Source organism: Hyperolius riggenbachi, chromosome 11 (assembly GCF_040937935.1).
Source record: "Hyperolius riggenbachi isolate aHypRig1 chromosome 11, aHypRig1.pri, whole genome shotgun sequence".
Classification (NCBI taxonomy): domain Eukaryota; kingdom Metazoa; phylum Chordata; class Amphibia; order Anura; family Hyperoliidae; genus Hyperolius; species Hyperolius riggenbachi.
Genome location: NC_090656.1, coordinates 217,157,114 through 217,184,338, shown reverse-complemented (window position 1 = coordinate 217,184,338; position 27,225 = coordinate 217,157,114). Strand labels below are relative to the sequence as shown.

At 46.3% G+C, this 27,225-nt stretch overlaps 1 protein-coding gene across 5 annotated transcripts in view; it reads right to left on the bottom strand.

Moving 5' to 3' along the window:
- Positions 1-11,395: 11,395 nt before the first annotated feature.
- The window catches only part of NELL1 (neural EGFL like 1), a 1,178,134-nt gene continuing 1,162,304 nt past the window's right edge, over positions 11,396-27,225 (bottom strand). For all 5 annotated transcript variants that reach the window (XM_068260436.1, XM_068260433.1, XM_068260432.1 and 2 more), the window contains 2 exons: positions 24,198-24,422; positions 11,396-11,465 (listed from right to left, as the gene is read on the bottom strand). In XM_068260436.1, the coding sequence (XP_068116537.1) occupies positions 11,415-11,465; positions 24,198-24,422 (276 nt within the window). In that variant the 3' untranslated portion in view covers positions 11,396-11,414. The remainder of the gene's footprint in view (positions 11,466-24,197; positions 24,423-27,225) is intronic.

The following is a 27,225-nucleotide window of genomic DNA, read 5'->3' as shown; positions in this document are numbered from 1 at the left end:
TGCACACTACATGCGATTCTGATATATTTTTTTCTTTCTTTTTTTGCATTTATATATAATATTATTTGCATTTATATATAATGTTATCGAAATCAAAAATCTGATCGTGTAAAACAGTGTTTTTCAACATTTTATTGGTATGTACCCCTTTTAAAACCCCGTACTCACCAAGTACCCCCTAGCATAGTAAACATCACAAGTACCCCTTGACAAATATATATTTAGTTGTAGTACGTGATAATTGGTTCTAAACAATTTCCAAGCATTAACTATTGCTTTTAATTAGCTAAATACTAATTTGGTGTTGTTTAAATAAGATTTATCATTTTCTAAAACTCTAAATTTGTTATTGTTAAATATATAAAGCCCGAGTACCCCCTTAAACCATCAGAAGTACCCCCTGGGGTACGCATACCACATGTTGAGAACCTAGGGTGTAAAAAATCGGAATCGCATCATGTAGTGTGCAAGAGGCCTAAAACCACCAAAAAGACAATACTTAAAGGGACTCCGAGCTCAGAAAAAAAAGGAAAGTTGTACTCACCAGGGGCTTTTTCCAGCCCAGTGCTGGTCGGGAGGTCCCACGCCGGCGTCCTGGCTCCTCTCCTTCTCCCCGCTCCGGAATGGCTGGCAGGCCGCAGCCCGGGCGACACTCTCCCGAGTGTCGGGCTGCTTCTTCCGCATATGACGTGGATTACGTCACACGCCGGCCGCCTCGCGTCATCACGGCGGCCGGCGTGAAAATACTGCGCATGCGCGCTTTGTTCGCGCATGCGCAGTACTTTCACGCCGGCCGCCGTGATGACGCGAGGCGGCCGGCGTGTGACGTAATCCGCGTCATATGCGGAAGAAGCAGCCCGACACTCGGGAGAGTGTCGCCCGGGCTGCGGCCTGCCAGCCATTCCGGAGCGGGGAGAAGGAGAGGAGCCAGGACGCCGGCGTGGGACCTCCCGACCAGCACTGGGCTGGAAAAAGCCCCTGGTGAGTACAACTTTCCTTTTTTTTCTGAGCTCGGAGTCCCTTTAAAATGATTTTGCTAGCACTTTTTAACTTACTTTTTGTTACATTTTCAATTGCAAAGTGCAGAAAAATTAGTCTACATAGAAGATGTAAAATTATATCCTAGGACTGTGATGGCTAACCTTGGCACTCCAGCTGTGGTGGAACTACAAGTCCCATGAGGCATTGAAATACTCTTACAGCTCTAAGCATGACTCGGGGAGGCAGTGGCATGATGGGATTTGTAGTTTTGTCACAGCTGGCGTGCCAAGGTTAGCCATCACTGTCCTAGGTGAAAAAGTTAGTTGCATAGGGGCCGTTGTATTTTTGCAATATAGTCAAGGCAAACAAATTTTTGTTTCTGACATAAAAATTCATGAAAAAACTTATTTTACAGTGAAAATGCAACAATTTTTGCATTTTCGAGGTAAAATTGCAAAAAAAAAAAAAAAAGAAAAGATTTTTGAAATCGGAAAGAAAGATGCAAAAAAAAAAAAAATCACAGAACCGAAAATGATGGCATTTTTGTTCAAAAGTTGAATTTTACATTATTTTTGTGAAAATGAATGCAAAAAAATCATCGGCATTTTCGCTCATCACTGGTACTAGTTTAACAAGCATGACTTTGCAATATTTCCAGGCTAAACAATATAGTTTTGTACAATTTTTATGTCCACAGTTTGTAAGTTACAATCCTTTGTTACACATATTGTACAGTCTTCAAAAGTAATTCGTTTTTTCTTTAATCTCTGTATTTTACAAAAAACAAACAAACAAAAAACAGCTCCCAGTTACCACAATGGTCACTCCATGTTGAAGAGATATTTAAGCCAAGATATCCCCTGGTTTTCTTTCATCTCTTGGTGATCCCAGCTGAGATATCTCTCTATGGGCCGGTGCACACCAAGAGCTGTTCTGAGCGTGTTTATAACTCTTTCGGGGGGGGGGGGGGGGGGGGGGGGAACCGCTTGGCTAATGTTAGTCAATGGGGTGGTGCACACCAGAGTGGCTCGTTTCCACCCCAAACGCAAACTCCTGTCCTGCAGCATTTTTTAGATTTCTGAGGCATTTCTGCCGCAATGTTAAGTCTAGGAAAGTGGAAAACTGCTCTGAAAAACGCTAGATCAGAGCGGTTTTCCAAGCGTTTTTGTTACATAAGCTGTTCATTTAAAGCTTACTGTAACAAAATCTAAAATCTGCTACACAAAAATGTTTCAAAAAACGCTAGGCATGTTTAGAAAATCTCTCTAAACATGCCTAGAATCGCTCTGATAAGCAGGTTAAAAAACCACTAGCTTTTGCGGACCCACTAGCGGTTTTTGGTGTATACCAGCCTTATTATAGGTTCTCCTGTTCTATTGTGATGAGCACAAATTTCGCATAATCATAATTTTGAATCATAATTTGCAATTACATTGCAAAATTGTAATGCAAAATTTTGGGAAAAAATCATAATTTGTGAGCATAATCAGGAAACAACAATTTTTGTAATTTTGTGCTGACTTTAGCTGTTAATAGTAAATCCCCAATAATGCCATTGCCACCAAAATTGAGTAGCAACAAGTCAACTAAAGGATTTTTTCAAAATGTCCTTGTAGTTTTTGAGAAAATCTATTCTAAAAAATACAAAGGAAAAATGGTTTAAAGTGAACCAGAGATGAATCACCCTCATGTATTTTACCATATATATCAGTGGGAATATTAGAGAAAACACCTAGCCTGCTCTCTGTTTCATTCTTCATTGCTCAGCCTGCTTCTTATTAGCCCTGATAAAATTCCCGACTGAGCATTCAGTCTGGCTTTGCTCAGGAATCATTATAGCACAGCCAGAAGGGATCAGGCTTGGGCTTGAAAAGACATCAGAGAAGACAGACTCCGCTGTAATGATTCCTGAGCGAAGCCAGACTGAATGCTCAGAATGAAACAGAGAGCAGGCTAGGTGTTTTCTCTAATGTTCCCACTGATATATATGGTAAAATACATGAGGGTGCTTTGTCTCTGGTTCACTTTAAACTCAGAAAAAATTGTATTTAAACCATTTTTCTTTTGTAGTTTAAGAAAATCTATTTTATTTTTTGGTTTTGGCTTAAAAGACATTTTATTGACAAATTTAAAAGTATCACCTAGGAGAAAACCACTAAATGTATTCATCCTCTACTACTGTCTACTGAACTCCCCCAAAAATTTGAATAATTTGGTATGGAGTGACCTTTTAAACAATATTTTATTTTTCTACACATCATCCAATGTTCCCCCTAAAATAAATAATAAAGGCATCTGTATTTCAGTCCAACCTAACAGGATCTAAGATGTGCATAACAACTTCCACTCATCCTTCATGTGAAAGTCAAGATAAAGCAGTTTTTAGCCTTTGGATGAAGTGGGACTGGGGTTTGGAGTTCTGTGTTTATTGAGGTCTATGTCACTCAGGGATGGGCTCACAAATAATCACAAGGACTCAAATTCATAATTAAAATGAGCCATAATTGCCGCAGCTGTGCAGCTGGATAAGAGGTTATTTACCCACAATTCCGCCGTCCTGCCTGCGCTCCAAATAACTTGCATGCGTCCTATTGCAAGTCTCTCTACGCACACTTCCTCCTTCAAGCCGGAAGGAGGAAGTGTGTCATGGAGATCCTTGCAATAGGACGCATGCAAGCTATTGTGAGCGCAGGCAGGACGACCGAATTGTGGGTATAAAAAAAACCCCTTATCCAGCTGCACGGCTGCGGCAATTATGGCTCATCTTAATTATGAATTAAAGTCCTTAAAGACTTAGGATTATTCATGAGCCCATCGCTGATGTCACTGTTGGGGGTTGTGTTTCACTTTCTAACACAAACACACACTCTCCTTAAAGGTCACCTGAAGGCTGCCATATTTATTTCCTTTTAACTAAACAATACCAGTTCCTTGGCAGTCCTGCTGGTCATCTGCCTCTAATACTTTTAGCTATTGAACCTGAACAAGCATGCAGATCAGGTGTTTGACATTTCTGTGCTGCATGCTTATTGAAGGTGTGATTTAGATACTACTGCAGCAAATAGATCAGCAGGGCAGCCAGGCAACTGGAATTGTTTGAAAGGAAATAAATACGAAAGTCTCCACATATTTTTTGCTTCAGGTTTCCTCAAAACAGAAGTTGGAATTTTGGGAGCAATCACCAGGACAGGCACCCTATCAGAATGTTTATTCTTAGCTCCTGCTCTGGTTCCCATCTTACAGGATAGGTGTACTTACAACATGCGTGTGCTAAATCAACTCTGATCAATAATGCATTATGAAACAATGTAGAGATAAAGAACCGGCAATAATGCATTATCCATTAATTTTACTACCCTGTTTACAAACATTGACAGCAGTCGGTACAACGTATACAGTATTGCTATGGCTGCCTTTAAGCTTAAAGGACACCCGAGGTGAAAAAAAAACCGAATAAAATAAACAATTGCATCTATCCTTCTTCTCCTAAAAATGGCTTTTTAAGATATTCCAGTTTTATTCTATATGTAAATCTACGTAAATAGTAAATACGTTTTTACTGTTTTTGTTCAATGACATATAATTATTGAAGTATGCCAGAGCTAAAATCTATGAACTTTTGACCCTTTTTATCCCTTTCTTGCTCTCAGAAGCCATTTTCTGCTGGGAAAGTGTTTTATAGTTGGAATTTCTAATCAGTGAGGGTCACACTGTAGTCACTTCCTGTCTGAGTCAGGACTGAGTCAGCCACTTACATACCTGATATTTAACTCTTTCAGACAGAGAAAGAAAAAAATTAACACAGCATAGTTATTTGTGTGCTTGGCACTGTACATACACATGTCTATCTAATCATGTCACATGTCACGTCGGGTGTCCTTTAAAAGAAAACCCGGGCCAGTGTTCTCTTTGAGGAAATAAAAACCCCTGATCTGGATGGCAATCTGAATCAGGTAGCATCCATCACCACTGCTCCCCAAGCTGCCTGAGGCCTTTAATGGCTTTGTTTCACTTTCAGGGGTCACAACAATGCATGCACTTATCTGAGAAGCACAGAGCTGGGAATGGGCGGGGAGGGGTGGAGCATACCACATTGAAGGACCAATGAGAGGAGGGTGGGGGCCAAGAAGGGTCGCTTTGCCGAAGAGAGCCACTTCTACAAAAGGACACTCCTTACCCTCTTAGATTGCTGTGAGCACTCCTTGGGCATCTCCTGACCCTCTGATGAAGGATTTTCATCCGAAACGGCGCTGTCAGGGTAATGGACATTTGACACTCTGCTACAGACTCTATAGGATCCTGTGTCTCCCAGCTTACATTATGTCTGCTTTACTAGGATCTAAAATTGCTGCATTTTCAGGGTCTGTCTGGTCATTACCATAGTTTTCCACTTTTTGGCATCCCCGGCATCACTTTGTCGTATTCATGTTGGACTTATTGCTGTTCACTGCTTAATGCTCCATATTATATGGATTTCTATGATGTATTACCATCGACAGACAGTCTTAATTGAGTGTTTGTCTCAGCTTGTGCAATATTGTTGTTACATGTGATTGTCTATATTTTTGATTAGCAAACTATGGTACCCACAGTGTGCCAACATGCATCCATTATGGGGGGGGGGGGGTGTAGGGTTGCCAGGTCGGCTGATGGAGAAAACCGGACAGGGGGTGGAGTTAGGGGCAGAGTCAGAAGCGCACTTTTATGTAGAGTGGGGCTAAGCAATGGGCTTTTTAAAAAATGTTTTTTACAGTATTTATATCGCACTGACATCTTCTGCAGCACATTACAGAGTACATAGCCATGTCACTAACTGTCCTCACCAGTACATGCACATAAGAGACCACTTTTCACCAGTAAATGCACATAATAAGAGACCGCTTTTCACCAGTAAATGCACAAGCATTACACGTAGCAACGTCGGGAAGCGCGGGCTCGGGGGCGGTACTTAAGCTGGCGTAACTTACGCCGCGTAAGCTGGCTGGCTGTGCCTTTGACTGACAGCCAGGCAGCAAATCAGCGGTCGCGCAGCGCTGGCGGACGGGTGGCGGGCCTGTTACCCAAAACTGGCTACACTGACTTCATAATCAAACTGTATTTCAATTGCTGTAATCGTGTTGAGAGACAGCAGTAACATAAGGTTTGACAAGCATGATGTGTGACAGCGTGCTGCTTCTAAAACACCCCCCCGAGCTTTGTGTCCCCATCTCTCACTATCTTCCTACCTGGGTTAGTGCTGGCCCCTGTAGCAGATCCGAAGTTGAACGCCATACTGCTGGTGACGAGTCCTGCACAGTTTTGCCGAATTACAAACTGCAGGAAAACCCCGCTCCCACCATCAGGAGACAGCCTCACTACAGACACTGCGCATGCGCACACAAGTTAGCGCGGCATGTCGTACATTACCATGTCGCAACTTCGGAGCCGTACAGGCCGCCATGTTGGAGGCGGATCTCAGTATTGTGATGTGATGACAAACAGGGGCGGTGCCATATCCACAGTAGTGCTTCCCGAATCCCTATTGCTAATCGGGCAGAATGATCTCTGTGACTCCGAAACAGCTGATGAACGGATGTTTCGGAGTTACTGGCGGCAAGTGGCAAAAGGCATAAAACCGGACATCTTAATTGTCCGGTTTAACATGCCTTTTTGGACAGGACAAAGCGGCCAAAAACCGGACTGTCCGGTCTAAAACCGGACACCTGGCAACCCTAGGGGGTGCAGCTTGATGACATCATCAATCTGCGTCCACGTACTGTGAACTGTAGCCTGGTGCTGTACGGTGAAGGAGGATGCGCAATCATTGCGAGCCACAGTGAGTAATCGCTCTCTACTCATCTCACAGCGTCACAGGGAGATCGGGAGGGAGCACCTATAGCTTGTTAAGTATACACTGTCACCTAAAGCTGCCTTACCTATACTGGGGACACTCATCCCTGGTTAACTTATACTGTGGCATCAATAGCTGGCTTACCTATACTGTGGTATCTTTAGCTGGCTAACCTATACTGGGGCAACTATTCCAGGCTACCTATACCTGTCATTAGCCTCCGTGTCGCACTTGGCACGCCACACTCGCTCCTTTACTTTTTTGGGGGGCGGGGGGGTGTAATATCTTACCCAGCAACAAGTGTCAAACTCTCTATTTACGCCACTGGTTGGACTTAGCAACTGCTGTTCAGTAAGTGCTTCTGTAAATAAATACCTGAGAATCCCCCATGAGGAGATGGACTAGTCTAAATCTTGTCAGATTCTTACTACCTACAGCAAATGACCATGCCAGTAACACAGGAAAAAAGATAATTTATAGTTAATTTCACTCTGGGAGAAATCTACCATTTCATAATTTCAAATATAATTGTAATCCATCTGTAATTTCTCACATAATTATGCAAAGATTTTGTCCCGACTTTTGGTGGTTACTAGCAAAGCCCGCATACAAGCTATCATCATCAAAAGTGTTACGTATGTTAAGGGGAATACTGGGAACAAGTCAATTTTTTTTTTTTTTTAAAAAGACCTTGTAGCTTTTGAGAAAATCAATTTTAAAAATGCAAAGGAAAAATGGTTTAAACTCAAAAAATAACAATTTAAAAAACATTTTTGAAGTTTAAAATCAAATTTCTCAAAAACTACAAGGTTTTTTTGAAAAATAGTTTTTTGACTTGCACCCACTATTCTCCTTAAAGTGGACCCGAACTAAAAATACAAGATTTCAGAAATAAAATCTATTTTGTAAATTATAATAATAAATATCAGCCTTTTTTCAGCTGCATGATGACAAATATAAAATATTTTACATTTATTGGAGGAACCCCTCCCTTCCTTTCATATTGCCGGGACCGAATCCGGCAGACTGGTGGAGTAGATGGTGTCCGGCAATGGAGGAATTGCTAATGGCTGCCCCCAGTATAACCCTAGTTATGAAAAGAGAAGGGTGAAAAGCATGCACTGAAATGATCATAGGCTTGAAGGAGTGTTTATTTATCTTTGTATGTGTCAGAGTGGCGCAACTAAATATTTTTAATTAAAAAAAATGTTTGGTTTGGGTCCACTTTAACATATGTAGCAGTTTTTAGGGGCTTTGGTGTTTCCTGGTAAAGTCGGTGCAAAGTTACGCAAACATTTACTTGAAATTACGAATGATTATACAAAATCAATTTACAAATCGTAATTACGTATGGGCATAATTGTAAAAATTAACGTGAAATTTTGCATAATCGTAATTAGCTGATTATGATTATCATTAACTGTGATAACCTGGTAAGATAAGTAGTATTACCGCGATAGGTAGAAAGCTCGTCTGTCACATGACAGCCAAATCAGCGGCCGCCACGATCGGCTCGGGACTGCAGAGAGCTGCGGTGTAGAATGTACGCCGCTGGAACCCAAGGTGCGAGACACATGGAGGCTGACATATAAAAATGATTTATTTCCTTTTAAAGAATGCACATTGCCTGGCTATCCTGCTGATCCTCTGCTTGGAATATTTTTAGCCACAGATCCTGATCAAGCATGCAGATTAGATGTTTGACGACAAAAAAAAATAAAAATCAGATTAGCCGCATGCTTGTTTCAGGTGTGTGATTTAGACACTACTGATGCAAGAATCATCAGCTGGACTGCCAGGCAACTGGTATTGTTTAAAAGGACATAAATATGGCAGCCTCCATATCCCTCCATTTACCTATTCTGGATGCCCCCACTGTTAAGGCTGACGAGTAGATAACAAATCAGGACACAGAATAGATCACCAATAAGTACCGCAGAATAACACAATGGCAGACGGTGGCGCCAAGCAGAGCACTGTTGTATACCATTTACAGACTGCTGGTAATGGGAAATTGTTTGTAGCAGGGGCATACAAATAGCCCCTGCGACCCCCACTATTGCAGGGGGGGGGGGCTGGGTGCAGCTGGCAGAGGGGGGCAGTGGAGCAGAGCGTTATACATTACCTACGCCAGCAGCGATACAGGTCCTGTTCACATCTTCACTTCACATGGGCTGTGCAGCCAGCCAATCAACATACGGCTTCTGCCCTAGTCACATGACATGGAAGTAATGCTGCATGGTTACTGGCTGGCTGCACAGCACTTGCAAACTGAAGACGGAAACTTATAACACTCTGCTACTGAGCTACATTGTCCAAGCTACCTCCCCTTTGATGGAGGAGAACAGAGGCGCCAAAAGGATAAAAGGAAGCTAAATGAGCTTAAAAACCAAATTCTTGGTAAATAGAGGAGGTAGTGGTGGACTTACCTCCTCCAAGTAGACACACAACGACTGTAGTAAAGACAGTCCATATATTTTATTTATGAACTCCAAATATGCAACGCGTTTCGCAGATTTGATCCCGCTTCATCAGGCAATAACAACGGAGCAACAGCATATGTGGTCAGTAGAAGAGCCAGGCACCTCTCTGTCTGTTCACAGAGGTGCCTGGCTCTTCTACTGACCACATATGCTATTGCTCTGTTGTTGTTGCCTGATGAAGCGGGATCAAATCTGCGAAACTCGTTGCATATTTGGAGCTCATAAATAAAATATATTGACTGTGTTTACTACAGTCGTTGTGTGTCTACTTGGAGGAGGTAAGTCCACCACTACCTCCTCTATTTATTTACCAAGAATTTGGTTTTTAAGCTCATTTAGCTTCCTTTTATCCGTTTGGCGCCTCTGTTCTCCTGCATAATATTGAGTCCACCCTGGGTGGAGGGTTGAACCCCCTTTTTCTCATTTACAGAGAGCGACTTCTTATTCCTGAGTGGGGTCAGGAAAATCTCCCCACTTGCCTTTACAGTGGTTGCCTAACGGTAACCCTGGTTTGTGAGTATTAATATTTACTCTATCTAGTAACCATTTACCAGTACATATTACACTATTAGGGCTCTTGGTGTTCCTTGTTTTTATCCCCTTTGATGGAGTTTTTTTTTTAAGGGTGAGGGGGTTGGGTCTGGTCCAATGTAGTTATGCCCCAGGCAGCAAGATAGGTGCTCTGCAGATGATTAAACCTCATAATAAGTATTAATTACATTGATATAATGGGGGTAATTTTGGATTCGATTCAGCATAAGAATATGATAAATACACTTATCCAGAATGTTAAAAGGATGTTAACTCAATCCCTATACGAAAAACCTCCCCTAGTAAGGAAGAGACAAATAATGTCAGCAGGGACAGAGACATCAATAAAAACCTGACAGATGTTCTAACATTGGACTAAACTATCCAACACTTGAGAAAATAAGAATATGCCTCAATTTCCACTAAACACAGCTTGAGAATCCTAGCAGCGACCTAGGAAGCTGCGGTTATATCTTTAGTATCCACACACAGTACAAGCGGTAATCCAGACAGTAAATGTTTTTGTTTTAAAATAGCCATGAGGTCATCACTGATATTTCGCATAGACATTCTTCATTTGTATCATCCGCTGACAGTTTTGTTGTTGGGAAAAATAACTATTCGAAAATATTTTTGTACATCTCGTTAAATAATCCTCCACGAGAAAGCGGCAAAGTGTGCATTCATTTTTAACATGGTATATAGCTGCAACGTCCTTGACCATGAAAAGCTATTGCTGCCCTTGTGGCTTCTACGGGATAGTTCTCTGAAGCAACGCGAGCATCTACGGTGCGGTACATGACCATAAACATTGTGCTGAGAGTCCACGGTAGGTTGGAGGTGAGCTTCTTATCCTGTTGAGTCTTTTGCCGTTGGATAAATCGGTGTCACAAAGCAACCTACATCCGTTGAGCGCACAAGAAGCCAAGAACTAAGAGTTTTGATAGTCGTGGTCCTAATTGTAGATGCTTATTTATACTGTTTTTGTTTTATTATTATTATTTAAATTTTATTCTGAGACGCTGAGTTAAGTCATACGCTTTGAAATAAAGATGCTATGCTGATAGACTTTACATAAATACATTATATCCAGAGATACACCAAGCAAGGGACCTCTCACCCAAGTCGGAGACAAGGAGATGCAACATGTTTTGAACTTCTGAAATTTTCCAAGAAATCGACATTGGTGTCCACACTCAAGAGGAAAAGAAAATGAAACGGCTGCAACATTTTACTAGGAAACCATTCTGTGTTTTGTTGACGGAACAGGTAGAAAGTTTGTGACTCACAACATTGATTTTTATTTATTTTTTTAAACATTTTTTTTTCTTCTGTTTTTTGCTGGAGTTTTGAGCGATAATCCTTTACGATGTGAGGAACCTCCACAGAGTCGAAGAGAGAATGAAGTGGATGGCATGACCGAAGGTCCTCAAGCAACTTCCAAATATCCTCTGGCCATTGCCGGCTGTATAAAATCTTGACTTGTTGTTCTCTATTATCGAGGGGGTAACTGCATCAGTTTATTTTCTTTTCTCTTCCACAAGAGTCCCTTTTGTTTTGTTTTTTGTGGTGTTTTTTTTTAGACCTTTTTAATTATTGTGAAGGCATTCGAGATCCACTGAACAACAGACACTACCGTTCTGTAGGAAAAAAAAAAGACATAGATATTAATGGAACACATTGGCTTGTTTCTGGAAATGTTACAGACCAATACGGATTGCTGAAAAGCAGACTAAAGCGTGCTAGTGTATTCAGACCCTACGGCCCGTATGCAATTCGAGTATTCTCCTGAGCTTTCTTCTAGATCATTTTTCATCCTCTGTTTAAAATAACTTTGCAGCACTCTACAATTGAAAAAGTATCAAAACGTAGGTGACAAAGTACTATAAAAATTATTTAGAGTATTTTTTTTTTTTTGTTCGTAAGGAGTTTCAAGGACAATGTATTGACAAGGTGTGATTATATCACCTAGGAGAAACCGTAATTGCATATGGGCCTTCCCCAAAATATATTTAGCCAAGGAGGCATCAAGAAAATGGAAAATTGTATCCTTACCTATTGGTCATTTTGCTTTCCTGATGCATCCATGGCAGCACAGGGATCCCACCCAAGATTAGGTGAGTTCAGTTTGAACAGTTAGCCAGTTCCTAGGGTGCTGCTAACATTTAAATATTCACCTGTCCTAGGGGTAGTGGGGGCGGGGCTACTACTCACTGTGCTACCATGGATGCATCAGGAAAAGAAAATTACTGGTAGGTAAGTATACTATTTTCCATTTTTACTACCGTATATACTCGCATATAAGCCGACCCCCCAACTTTTCCCTGAAAAACCAGGGAAAAAATGATTGACCCCCATATAAGCCGGGGGTAGGAAATGCTGGCCGCCTTATTCCCCGAGTGTGTCCCAGTACAGCTAGTAAAGTGTCCAGTATGGGTAGGTAGTGCCCCAGTATAGCTAGTATAATGCTCAGTATAGCTAGTATAGTGCTCAGTATAGCTAGTATAGTACTCAGTATAGCTAGTATAGTGCTCAGTATAGCTAGTATAGTGCTCAGTATAGCTAGTATAGTGCCCCAGTTTAGCTAGTATAGTGCTCAGTATAGCTAGTATAGTGCTCAGTATAGCTAGGATAGAGCCCCAGTTTAGCTAGTATAGTGCTCAGTATAGCTAGTATAGTGCCCCAGTTTAGCTAGTATAGTGCTCAGTATAGCTAGTATAGTGCCCCAGTTTAGCTAGTATAGTGCCCAGTATAGCTAGTATAGTGCCCCAGTTTAGCTAGTATAGTGCCCAGTATAGCTAGTATAGTGCCCCAGTTTAGCTAGTATAGTGCTCAGTATAGCGCTCAGTATAGCTAGTATAGCGCCCCAGTTTAGCTAGTATAGCGCTCAGTAAAGCTAGTAAAGTGCCCCAGTTTAGCCAGTACAGTCCCCGCTCCCCCCCCCTGGCCGCCGCCGCTGCTATTACCTGGCTGCATCTTCTATTTCAGTCTCCGTGCTTGTAAACATTCAGAGCAGCGCGCCCGGCGCTGCTACTGTGAGGAGCGGCGAGCCAGGAAAGAGCCGTTCCCATAGTAACAGGAAGCCGCGCTCTTTCCTGCCTCCTGCCTCGTCACAGTAGCAGCGCCGGGCGCGCTGCTCTGAATGTTTACAAGCACGGAGACTGAAATAGAAGATGCGGACAGGTAATAGCAGCGGCGGCGGCCATGGGGGGAGCGGGGGACCTGCGGACCAGCGGAGGGGGGGACCCGCGGACCACCATGACTCGCATACAAGCCGAACCCTCAACTTTTGGCCCCCTTTTTGGGGGTCAAAAATTCGACTTGTATGCGAGTATATACGGTATTTTTTTTTTTTTATATATACAAATCAATCACAAATAAAACAAGTTCAGATCTTAGGTACAATATTTGACATCTTAACAGACATTCAGTTTTTCAGTTTTTGTGCAGCATAACTGGACTCTACAAGTTGTTAATGTACTAAAACAAAAACTGTTTGAAGTAAGATGCGGTGTTCTTACAAAAAGATTGACAAATAAAATACAATTGAAAATATTGCTGGTTTAATCCATTCTTTATTTGTGTTGGCAGAGTCCAGTATTGAGGGATGGGACAGCACCCATGTATAGGAGAAGGTGCGCCCAGGTTAACGGCCTTCCACACCACCGGAGCCGTAGATGCAGGAACCAAGTCGTGCAGGCACCACCGTTGTAATTATATTTTCTCGTACATCAAATACAGCAGAAGGTACAACGACAGGCCGCTGTTTGCAGTTTTTATCAACTTGACAAAGAGCTTGATTGCTCCAATTTGTGTTGGCAGAGAAATAGATAGGGTGGGATTACAATGCTTTTTTTTTTTAATATAGTTTGGAATTTGCTGTGAGGTCTTCGGTCTTTGCAGCAGGGCCGGCGCTTCCACAGAGTCAAGACCCAGATCCTTTGCCCCCCCCCCTTCCCTCAAAGGTGCCCCTCCAGCTATGGTGACCTATGAGAGTGGGGAATTTTGTGGATTTACTCTGTATAGGAAAATAAGGAAATTAAAGTGGATCCGAGATGAAAAACTAACTATAACAAGTAACTTGTCTATATATCTTATCTAAAGTTTAGATAGTTTTCACAGCAAATCTAGCTGCAAACTGTTTTAATAGAATATGATTATTTATTCCTGTGATACAATGACAGCAGCCATGTTTGTAAACATTACACAGAGGCAGGCTTATCTGTATCTTGAGCCATCTAATCCCCTCTCCTCCTCCCTCCTCCCCTCTGCCTCTGAAATCAATGGCTAGTAACACCTCCCCCTCCTCCTGCCCAGACTGAGCTCCCATGAGCCCTTGCTACTGCCAAGGATCTCTGAAAACCTGTGGGCGTGGCTTTTTTAGTTTATATAAAATTAAAGTATTAAAACAAAAACAAAGTATTTGGCTTGAGGAATGCCCTATAAACAATAGGAAAGGAACGCAATTATGCAATGTGTAAAAGTTCACCTCGGATCCACTTTAATAATGGGAACCCAAAAAACGCTTTTTAGGGGACATTTGATGGACACCTAATGATGATGTGTGATAGGGGAATGGTGGCTTGGATCGGGTCTGGCAGCAGCAAGCTCAGGGGCCCTGGGGGTAATTTGGCTGTAAGGGGGGGGTGTCAGGGGGCTCCCCAAGTTACTTTTGCCCCGGTGCCCCTTAGTAGCTAGAACCAGCCCTGCCCCGCACACATCTACAGTTTTATTCCTTAATACTTCCCCATCAAGCTGTTCCATCATTTCCTGTTTACCAGGGCTTCCCTTCATTAGGAACAGGAAGTGAAGGAACTTAATGGACGCCGGGAAGCTCTCATTATGCTTTTCACAAATACATTGTGGGGAATTCATTTCTGAGCCTGAAGCAGCTTATTTTCTTTAGATGGTTCTGCTTGCGAAAGTCAGAAGACCGATCTGCAAGGGGATAAAGAGGTCATCGGGTGCACAAATCATCCTGGCGTTCTGAGAGTAGGAAATTGCGTCATTTCATAAATCCAGGCAGTGTTCAATATCTTGAGAGCGGGGAGTTAAGTACGGTCAATACTTCATTATGGGGTCAGGCACCTGTGGCCTGTTAATGTATCGGCTCTGTCAGATTTATGGAGAGGTTTATAAAGCTCCTGTAACAGGCGATGGCGTTTAGCACCCCCTGCGGTGGCAGCATCGGGGTCTCGGGTGTAGTAAAGGGGCAGCGTGGCAGACACGATCCATCCATACATGCTGCTCACCTTGCTAACATTTACCTAATAAGACAATTCTATAAACAGCACAAGCAGAAGGGGAATTCTCATCAGTGCGAGAGCCAGGGGAGATTTTTATTGTTTTATATTCTAGAAGAGGCAGCAAACTGGTGTGATACGAGGTCACCGGGGTTGTTTCGTTCTTTTCAATTCTTTTAAGCAGAGACAGGATTGGTGATGCTGTGAGCAGAATGTTAGCATGGAGGTGGGGCATAACAACAGCCCCCATGACCCAAACAATCACATGGGGAGGGGGTGTGGTTGAGGACTAGCTCCTCCTCCCTCTCCCCACCCACATGCAGAATAGCACAAGGAACAGTGTAATATTAACCTGCTCCAGCGCTTCGAGTCTCCTCCATGCTTCCCAGCCGCACACGCTCTACTGTCATGTGACTGGGACACTGCGAATGGCAGCTGTAATGCATGGAAGAGAACCACCGCGCTGGAGCAGGTATTACACTGCTCCCTGCACTACTCTAGATGGAAGGAGGAGGTGGCAGGAGATGGTACTATTCAGGGCTGTACTATGTTTAAAAGGTGGTGGGGCAGGGAGGGACTTTAGAATTGGTTGGTGCAGTTGTGAAGTGTTTAGCAAGTGGAACAGTGAGAAAGCACTAAATGCATCATGAAACATCGATTATCAGCACCTCCGTGACTCACAGTAGCTGCTAGGGTTCTTAATGTTGGTCTTTGTTTTGATTCTCTATTGATCGGTCGCCCTGCCCAGGAAACGGCCCTGTCTAAACACCAGGGGGCTGTGTAGGAGAGAATTCACAGCCGGTGTGATGTCATCAACACAGTCAGTGGATTTCGCCTACATTCGTTCTAGTTTTACATTTGGTAGTATGTCGAAAAACCCACCTTTGTTTCCTACATTTTGAATCCCAGCTAAGACATGAGAAAATCAGATGAGCTGCCTTTTGCACTAAGCTCTTTTTTTGCCCTAGAAAAATCATGACACAGAATATCTGTAGCTTGAGAGCGTTGGTCCTGATGGAGGGAGGGGGGGGGGGGGGTTCTGGTGGATAGGCTAAGTGCAGGTGGCCAGAGAGGGGAGGAGGATGGATCACATGGTACACACAACGGATCACACAGCATTTTATATAACACATAGCTCTGCGCTCCTCTCACCGCCATTCATTAGAGGTGCAGACTGCGCGATGCACTCCGAGCGGGAAACATGATCAAATAAAAATGAACCCCTGGCTGGGGGTGCAAAAAGCAAAGGCAGCAGATTTTAAAGTCGCTAATAGAATATTCAGGAACGCGGCCCCATGACGTGCAGCCAGCTTGTCTGATTAATGGGGGGAGGAGGAGGGGCATTCAGAATTCAGCGAGCTTATTTTATCCAGCCGTGTAGCAAACATACATTAGCGGTGGCCTCCTTGTGATCTTAAATGAGGAGTTAAAAGATGCCGACAACCCTAAAAAAGGAGGAACATTCGTATGTGTAATATGATAATGGATTAAAGCAGGAGTGTCAAACTCAAATAAAAGTGGGCCAACATTGAACACTGGGACCAAGTTGCGGACCAACCTCCATGTCTAGTGGCCTCCTCCCCCCTCCCTATAAATGTCCATGGTGTCTCCCTCCCCTTTACAGTTCACTGGTGTCCCTCCTCCCTCCCCTATACAGTTGTCTGGTGTCCCGCCTCCTTCCCCTTTACAGTTCACTGGTGTCTAGTGGCCCTCCTCCCTCCCCTATACAGTTCCCTGGTGTCTCACCTCCTTCCCCTTTACAGTTCACTGGTGTTTAGTGGCCCTACTCCCTCCCCTATACAGTTCCCTGGAGTCTACTGGCCCTCCTCTCTCCCCCATACAGTTCACTGCTGTCTAGTGGCCCTCCTCCCTCCCCTATACAGTTTCCTGGTGTCAGGTGGCCCTCCTCTCTCCCCCATACAGTTTCCTGGTGTCTAGTGGCCCTCCTCTCTCCCCCATACAGTTTCCTGGTGTCTAGTGGCCCTCCTCCCTCCCCTATACAGTTCCCTGGTGTCTAGCGGCCCTTCTCTCTCCCCTATACGGTTCACTGGTGTCTAACGGCCCTCCTCCTTACGTTATAAAGTTCCCTGGTATCTAGAGGTCCTCCCTCCACTATACAGTTCCCTGGTGCCTAGAAGAACACTCCCCTAAACAGTTCCCTGGTGTCTAGTGACACCCCTCTTTCCCCATATGGCTTCCCTGGCTTTCTAGGGCTTCACCTACAACACAGCTTCTCTGGTAGGCTAGAGTGGGCCAAATATAATGCAAAGTTTGGGGTCAAATTTGAGGGTTCTGAGGGCCAGATTTGTCCCACAGGACAGAATTTGCCATGTTTGGATTAAAGGGAGAGTATAAAAAAATACAGCCCATTGTGTTTGGTGCTATAAGTTTAAAAAAAAACCTGTACTGAAAAAAAGTTCCCCTGGGGGGCACTCACCTCAGTGGGGGGAAGCCTCTGGACCCTATTGAGGCTTCCCCCGTCCTCCTGTGTCCCACGGCGGTCTCGCTGCAGCTCCCGGAACGCACAGGCGACAATTTGTCGCGCTGTGCAATATTTACCTTTTCTGGCTCCAGCGGGGGCGCTGTTGCGGCTCTTCTGACGGAGAAAGGCGGAAATAGCCGATCTCCGTCGGGTCCGCTGTACTGCGCAGGCGCAGGAGACTTGCACCTGCACAGTAGAGCGGCCCGACGGAGATCAGCTATCTTCGCCTATCTCCGTGGGAAGAGCTGATACTGCGCCTGCGCTGGAGCCAAGAGATAAATAATTACATCACCGCCGCTCCGGGAGGATTTACGTCGCCGGAGGACAGGGAAGCCTCAATAGGATCCGGAGGTTTCCCCCACCCGAGGTGAGTACCCCCCAGAGGAGTTTTTTTCATTACAGATTTTCTTTAGGAGGAGACATTTCAGCTTGCTTAGTTGCACATAAAACACAGCTATTCCTCAGTGTTTCTAACCAAATCAGGCGGCAGAGGAAATTTGCAGACAGTTAATTGGTGCAGGTGTTGTCAGTGTGCAACAGTGCCTCTCCTCCCCCCTCAGAAATGCTGATGTCATATATACCTAATATCATATATACACCCCCCCATATAAACCCATCACCGGTGAGAGATTACCATGGCCAGAGGGGAAACTTTGGAACGCAGCCAATCAGGTGGAGACTGCAACAGACCGGCCAATCACAGCCATCCACTGCTGCTTTTGCTAACTGGTGCCGATGGTCTCGCTGGCGGGACTACGGCACCATCATTGGGCCAATCACCGCACTCGATCCGTAGCAGTGATCTAGCAGATGTCTCTGCTACTGATCGAGTGCAGTGATTGGCCCAATGACGGTGCTGTGTTCCCGCCCACGAGACCATCGGTACAAGTTAGCAAAATGAGCTGCTGGTGGCTGTGATTGGCCGGTCAAATGAGATCTGGGATCCGTGGATGAGGAGGGTAGTGTGTGTGCCAGGACGGCGGGTGGGAAAACAGAGAGAAGGCAGGCGCCAAGTGGCCCAAACTGCTCAAATGCCGCCCCCTTGATTGTGCCACCTGAATCACATAATTCAGGTGACTTTATGGTAGGACCGTCCCTGTTCACTTGGCAGGATGGAGGGCGGTAAACATTCTTGAACTTGTCAAGGGTCAAAAGGAGCAGTCGTCTGGTTCATCTGAGCACATCGACCTGATGTGATGCTTATCCCAGTTTTGCCTTATTGCTACTCCCCCGCCACGGCCACGTTTTGTGCAAAAGAACAAAAGATAAAACGCTCATTCAGGCAGCACCACAGCGGCAGCAACAAACCAGCTGAAGATACTACAGGCGATGTTTTCCAGCCCTCAAATCGTTTTTTCATTTCCTCTTGTCTCAGAAGCAGAAGAAAGCAGCGTTGCGGCTGTTTCATCTGGAACACGAGCGTTTGGGGACGGAGCAGAGAAGTATTGAACGGAGCGCCGTCTCAGTTCTGGGAAACTGGAATCGACAGCCATTTACATGAGCGGCCCCCCAGGACCCCGGCGGGGAGTCACCCAATCAATGTCTATAATGCAGAAATTACAATGAGAAGGAAATTAAATGCCGCACACAAAACACCGCCGCGGCGTTGCCGTCCTCTGCCAAGATCCCAGGCGCGATTTGTGACTTTGCCTGAACTTTCCCGACAACGCACACAACAATACATCAGCTTTAAGGGGAACGCTGGCCAAAATGTTTTTTTAAGGAAAACTGAAGCTTGGAACAAACATGCACTTTGCTGCAAGGAAATCTATATAACCTATGTCACCGCTTGCAAGACGTAATAGAAGAATGCCTTAGTGTTTACATATACATAAAAGTGAATGCACTTAAAAAGCGCAAAAACGAGTGCCAGAAATCACTGTTGGTAGATTATTAGTAATTTTACAGATATTTTACAATTTTGAAGGTCAAATTCCGAAAGTGAAATGATAGTAAAATATTTGTACATGATATCAATATTTTACTAGTTAAACCTAACTCTTGTCTCACACAGAACCCTCCCTCTACCTATGCCTAACCCTAACCACCCCCCCTCTGACCCTTAACCACCACCAGCTGATGCCTGCCTAACCCTAACTACAGTGCAGTTTCTAGGCTAAAATGCACCCAGGGCGAGTGTGTACAAATTACGCCCCCCCCCCCCCCCTTCCCAAGCAAGGTATGGGTGCCCGCAGTATAGGTTAGCCAGGTCTAGTTGCACTTAGTATAGGTCCCCCCAGTATAGGTAGCCAAGAATAGGTAGCGAGGCATAGGTGAGCCAGTATAGTTGCCCCCGCTATAGGTTAGCCAGGTAGGTGCCTCCAGTATAGGTAGCCAGTATAGTTGCCCCCAGTATAGGTTAGATAGGCAGGCGCCCCCGGTATAAGTTAGTTAGGTAGGTGCCCCAGTAAAGGTTAGCTAGGTGGGTGCCTCTAATATAGGTAGCCAGAATAGTTGCCCCCAGCATAGGTTAGATAGGTAGGTTCCCCCCAGTATAGGTTAGATGGGTAGCTGTCCCCCAGTATAGGTTAGATTAGGTAGGTGCCCCCCAGTATAGGTTAGATTAGGTAGCTGCTCCCCAGTATAGGTTAGATTAGGTAGCTGCTCCCCAGCGTAGGTTAGATTAGGTAGGTGCCCCCCAGTGTAGGTTAGATTAGGTAGGTGCCCCCCAGTGTAGGTTAGATTAGGTAGCTGCCCCCCAGTATAGGTTAGATTAGGTAGCTGCCCCCCAGCGTAGGTTAGATTAAGTAGGTGCCCCCCAGTGTAGGTTAGATTAGGTAGGTGCCCCCAGTGTAGGTTAGATTAGGTAGGTGCCCCCCAGTGTAGGTTAGATTAGGTAGGTGCCCCCCAGTGTAGGTTAGATTAGGTAGGTGCCCCCCAGTGTAGGTTAGATAGGTAGGTGCCCCCCAGCGTAGGTTAGATTAGGTAGCTGCCCCCCAGTATAGGTTACATTAGGTAGGTGCCCCCCAGGGTAGGTTACATTAGGTAGGTGCCCCCCAGGGTAGGTTACATTAGGTAGGTGCCCCCCAATAGGATAAATAGGTAGGTGCCCCCCAGCGTAGGTTAGATAGGTAGCTGTCCCCCATAATGGAGGGGGGAGCCGGAGCCGCTGGGAGGGCAGCCCGACCTCTCCCTCCCTCCCTCTCCTGGGCCGCCCTCCGTGCTCCCCCCTCAGATGTTGAGCGCAGCAGCAGCCAGGGAGGAAGCGCTGTAAACAACATACCTCCCTGCGTTCCAAGCGCTGCTCTCTCGCCGCCGGTCTCTTCCTCTCTGCCGCCTATACGATGATGCACACGCTGGTTCCTGTTAGCCGGAACCAGCGTGTGCATCATCGTATAGGCGGCAGAGAGGAAGAGACCGGCGGCGAGAGAGCAGCGCTTGGAACGCAGGGAGGTATGTTGTATACAGCGCTTCCTCCCTGGCTGCTGCTGCTGCTGCTGCTGCTGCGCTCAACATCTGAGGGGGGAGCACGGAGGGCGGCCCAGGAGAGGGAGGGAGGGAGAGGTCGGGCTGCCCTCCCAGCGGCTCCGGCTCCCCCCTCCATTTCAGCGCCCACCTCCCAACAGCGCCCCGGGCGGCGGCACGGGCCGCACGGCGCTAAAAACGGGCCTGCCTAACTATCTCCCAGTCGATGCCTAACGTGAAGAAAAATACTTGTGGCCAGGCCTGTCAGCGAAAACGATACTAGCTGGCGGCAGGAGACCGGAGGCTCCATGAGTGACTGCGAGGGCACGGGATGGCTGGTGGGGGCTGGTAGAAGCCCCAGGAAAGTAAAACTGATGTTTTATTCCTGGCTTAAGTGTCGCTTTAACCATTCCTCCCTTTGTACCCTAATCACTAGAGTTGGGCCGAACGGTTTGCCTGCGAACGGTTCCATGCAAACTTCAGTGGTTCGCGTTCGCGTCCCGCAGGCGAACCTTTGCGGAAGTTCGGTTCGCCCCATAATGCACATGGAGGGTCAACTTTGACCCTCTACATCACAGTCAGCAGGCCCAGTGTAGCCAATTAGGCTACACTAGCCCCTGGAGCCCCACCCCCCCTTATATAAGGCAGGCAGCGGCGGCCATTACGGTCACTCGTGTGCTGCCTGCGTTAGTGAGAGTAGGGCGAGCTGCTGCAGACTGTCTCTCAGGGAAAGATTAGTTAGGCTTAACTTGTTCCTGTCTGGCTGCATACCTGTACAGTGAACCCACCACTGCATACCTGTGCTGTGAACCCACCACTGCATACCTGTTCTGTGAACCCACCACTGCATACCTGTTCAGTGAACCCACCACTGCATACCTGTTGTGTTCAGTGAACCCGACACTGCATACCTGTTCTGTTCAGTGGACCCGCCACTGTATACCTGTTTAGTGACCCCGCCACTGCATACCTGTTGTGTTCAGTGAACCTGCCACTGCATACCTGTTCTGTTCAGTGGACCCGCCACTGTATACCTGTTTAGTGACCCCGCCACTGCATACCTGTTGTGTTCAGTGAACCTGCCACTGTATACCTGTACTGTTCAGTGAACCCGCCACTGCATACCTGTTCTGTGAACCCATCAGCCAGGCGACCATATGGGCTGTAAAGCCACCAAAACCTGCACTCTCGCCATGGTGCGCACCAGTCCAGCACGGCCGTCACTACACAAACAGCTGTTTGCGGTGCGTTACACGGTGAGTTTGGTGTGTCAGTGTGAAGCAGTACCTTAATTACACTACCTGATTGATGTATACACATGCAAGATGTTTTAACCTCCTTGGCGGTAACCCCGTGTGTGACAGGGGTAAGCCGCCGGAGGGTGCCGCTCAGGCCCTGCTGAGCCGATTTACATAATTTTTTTTTTGCTGGACGCAGCTAGCACTTTGCTAGCTGCGCCAGCACCCCGATCGCCGCCGCCGCGCGCCCGATTGCTGCTATCCGGTGCGGCGCGCGCCCCCCCCAGACCCCGAGCGCTGCCTGGCCAATCAGTGCCAGGCAGCGCCGAGGGGTGGATCGGGTCTCCCAATGACGTCCCGACGTCGCTGACGTCGGTGACGTCATCCCGCCCCGTCGCCATGGCGACGGGGGAAGCCCTCCAGGAAATCCCGTTCTTTGAACGGGATTTCCTGATCGGTGATCGCCGAAGGCGATCGAAGCGGGCGGGGGGATGCCGCTGAGCGGCGGCTATCATGTAGCGAGCCCTCGGCTCGCTACATGATTAAAAAAAAAAATTTTTTTTTAAAAACTGCTGCGCTTCCCCCTGGCGGTATTTTTCATACCGCCAAGGGGGTTAAAGCACTTTAGGCCTGTCATTTAGCATTCAATGTAATTTCTGCCCTTAAAACGCTGCTTTGCGTCAAATCCAGATTTTTCCCGGGGACTTTTGGCATGTATCCCACTCTGCCATGCCCCCCTCCAGGTGTTAGACCCCTTGAAACATCTTTTCCATCACTTTTGTGGCCAGCATAATTATTTTTTTTTTTCAAAGTTCGCATCTCCATTGAAGTCTATTGTGGTTCGCGAACTTTAACGCGAACCGAACCTTCCGTGGAAGTTCGCGAACCAGGTTCGCGAACCTAAAATCGGAGGTTCGGCCCAACTCTACTAATCACTTGCTCCCACCGATCCCTAACCATCTCCCCTCAGATTCCTAATCTTGCTCACTCCGATCCCTATTCACCCACTACTACCGATGACTAACCATTTCTAACTATCTCCCCTTGGATGCTTAACCCTAACCTCCCCACCCCCACGCACAAGGATGTTACACATGGAAGAGGGGGCCACACATGAAATGAGGGTGGGGGGCTGCTGCACATGGATGTAACACATGGAGGAGGGGGCTGCACATGAAATGGGAGGGGGGCTGCTGTACATGGATGTAACACATGTAGGAGGGGGCTGCACGTGGAATGAGGATGGAGGGGACTGCTGTACATCGATGTTACACATGGAGGAGGGGGCTGCACATGGAATGAGGGTGGGGGTGCTGCTGTGCATGAATGTGACACATAAAAGAAGGGGCTGCACATGGAATGAGAGGGGGGGCTGCTGTACATGGAAGAGGGGGCTGCACATAGAATGAGGGTGGGGGCTGCTGTACATGGATGTAACACATAAAAGAGGGGGCTGCACATGGAATAAGAGGGGCTACTGTACCTGGTAGGGGAGCCACAGTAAAGTTGGCCTAAGAACAAGCAGGTTTGTCTTTTTCTGGATGAAGGCATCCAGGTTAGGGGTTCTGTAGTAAGTCAGTCAGGGGCGTATCAATGGTCCATAAGCCACCCCCCTGGAAAATTGTCATCTCCCCCCCTCCCGAATCCAAACTTCTACCCGCTATACCGGATACACACCTTGCTTCGATACACATGTAGTATAAAGCAGGGACCAGAGTAATATGTACCTGCTCCAGTGCTGCTGGTCTCCTCCATGCATCACAGCTGCACACTCTCGGCTGCCATTCACCGGGTGCGAGTCACGTGATCGGGAGCCAGCGAATGGCAACAGAAAGTGTGCGGCTGTGATGCATGGAGAGGACACACAGTGCTGGAGCAGGCAAACAGGACTCCATTACCTGTGCTACTCTGCATGTGGGAGAGGGAGGAGAATTGGGCCCCCAGCAGTTGCAGGGGCTATTGTTAGGCCCCTGAAGTTAGTCCCTGTGAAGAGGCAGGAGTTACCTTGCATATGCAGGTTGTGCAGGGAGTCCCAGACATCGTCCACACAGATCCGCTGAGTCGCGTCATCCCCTGACTGTCCTGACAGGTCTTCCTGATGTCGTACGTGATGTTGTCCGCTGCGCAGGGGTCGTCCACACAGTGCGGGCAGCACTCGCCCTCTGACAGCGCCGTGTACTCGCAGCTCAGGGCCGGGCAGCTGATGGGCCAACAGTCCACCTCTCCAGCCTGTGTAAAGTAAACACGAGAAACTGTAACTAGCTCTGTGGTCATCCATATGCTCAGAATCCCTGACCTAGGAGCAGTATGCTGATCAGGTGTTCTGTCTCCACTAGTGATGGAAGCTGTGAGTATGCAGCCATTCATAACTGAAATTGGATTTCATTTCACTGCATTTTATTTTTTATTTTTGTAAAGTGAACAAATCACATATTGTTACCATTGCTGGGGGTGGGGAACATCAGTATCATCTGGGCGACAGATACAGTTTGAAAATAAACATTTTTTTTCTGCCTTAGCAACACTTAAACAAAATCTCTGTTCCACCAATATAATTTATAAAAAAAAAAAAAAAAAAAAAAAAAAAACGAAATAAAAACAATACCCATATTTAAAGCGGTATTGTCACCATAAAAATCAAATTTCAACAGCAACTTGTCTGAGTGTATTAAGTGATAAGGATGCTAATCCTGCTTTCAAAACTTGCAAAACTTTTTCTGCTGTTATGGTTTGGAGTTATCACATACTTTAGGAGCACTGGCCCTAGTGCCAAAGAGTTGCATGCTGGGAGTTCTTTTTATCTATAATAAATTCCTCCTCTTCCATTTATTTCCCTGCCTAGCTGCTTATCAGAAGCACCCTCTGATTACTTGTGTTTACCAGCAAGGCTGAGGTGACTCAGTGATTTGGATGTGTAAATAAAAAAAATAGACAGGGCAGTTGTAAGTATACACCTCAGTGGGAGTGTCTGAAGACTCTGGGAGGAGAGCAGCTAATGAATACACAATGAGCAAGAGAAGGGAGGGGGGAAAGAAGAGTCAGGGAGGATATAATGTCAGCATTAGCTTGGCAAGAATAGGATTTTCTGCTTTTCCTTTATAAAATTCACAGGAATCATTATGCGGATAGCACAATACATCTGTTATGTAAGTAGAAGCAGTATTTATCTACTTATATATGTGTTTTTTATTACTTGGTTAGCATGGGTGTCGCTTGTTTTTTAAAATAATAATAATAATAATTAGTCTGAAAAGAAAGCACGGCCTCCGGCACTCAGCAAGAACTCCCCTTCCATTGACGCCACAAAGAGACAGGCACAGCAGAAAGCCCCTACTGTCCACAGCTGTTTCACGCCTCTTCAGTAGTGTTGGGCGAACATCTGGATGTTCGGGTTCGGTGTGGTTCGGCCGAACATGCCCCTGATGTTCGGCATGTTCGAGCCTAACCCCGAACCCAACCCGAACATGTCCCTTTGGGGCCCCCATAGGGTCCCAGCATAAAGGGAGAGCATGCCCCGAGCGCGGGGGGGTCGGAAATGCCCCCCACTCCTCCCCGCTAAGCTCTCCCTTTTGCCGGTTCCTTATAATGTTAAATTTAAGCCCCCCAAAAGTACCTGAGGAGGAGGGCAGGAAGCGGGCAGCCGGAGATGCTAGGCGCTAGTACCCTCTGCATCTGGTACTTCCGCCCTCTCTTGACGCACTTCCTGTTTACATTTGAAGTCGCATCAAGAGAGCGCAGAAGTACCGCGATGACGCGAACGAGGGTACGCGTCATCTACATGATGACACGTACCCTCGTACGCGTCATCGCGGTACTTCTGCGCTCTCTTGACGCGACTTCAAATGTAAACAGGAAGTGCGTCAAGAGAGGGCGGAAGTACCAGATGGTACTAGCGCCTAGCATCTCCGGCTGCCCGCTTCCTGCCCTCCTCCTCCTCAGGTACTTTTGGGGGGCTTAAATTTAACATCATAGGGAACCGGCAAAAGGGAGAGCTTAGCGGAGAGGGGTGGGGGGCATTTCCGACCCCCCCCCCCCCCCCCCGCGCTCGGGGCATGCTCTCCCTTTATGCTGGGACCCTATAGGGGGCTATGTTCGGCCAGACACGGCTGTGTTCGGCCGAACAAAGAAGGCCTGTTCGGGTTCGGGTAGCGTGCCCGAGCACCCTCCCGAACACCATGAGGTGTTCGGGGGGTGCCGAACCGAACCCGAACAGGCCAAAATCCGGGCGAACCCGAACAGTGGCGAACACTGTTCGCCCATCACTACTCTTCAGGACACGTGGGACCTCATATTTAAAATAATGAAGGTGTTTTTTTGTTCCCCTAATCAATTAATTTCTTTGAGCACTAAACAGTTAGGGCTTGTTCACATTTTGAGTGATTGCTGATTTTTTTTTTAAGCGCTGACTATTTCGCAAATCGCCCTAAAAGCCCTTGTGTAATGATTTCCTATGACAGTGTTCACATGTAAGCGTTTCGATCACATTGAAATCGCAAACGCGCTACATGTACTATTTTCTGAACACTTTGGCTCAATGGAAGGTATAGGGGGAGCAGTAAAAAAGGGCGCATATGGCTAGTGGACAAAAAGGCACCGCCGTAGACTGCAATACAAAATATCGGCTATTGGGCGGCTGACAGAAAATTTGGGCGCCCGAGAAATAGCGGTTGCAGAGATCGTGTTAACAAAAGGTTTTTTTTTTACAGAATAAGGTTTATTAAAAATATCGTTTACAAGTCACCAGGCTATTTTGTACTTAATTGGCCACTGCAGCTTTAAGGCCAAGCTGCAGGGCCGCACAACACAGCACACAAGTGATTCCCCCCCTTTTCCCCCCACTAACAGAGAGTTCTCTGTTGGTGGGGTCTGATCGCCCCCTCTGTGTTTATTTTTTTTTTTTTAAATAAATATTAGTATTTTTTTTTTTTTTAATAACCCCTCCCTCCCCCCAGCCGGCCAATCACGGCGATCGGCTGTCATAGGCTTCTGCCTATGAGAGCCGATCGCTCTCTTGTCCCCCAGGGGGACATCC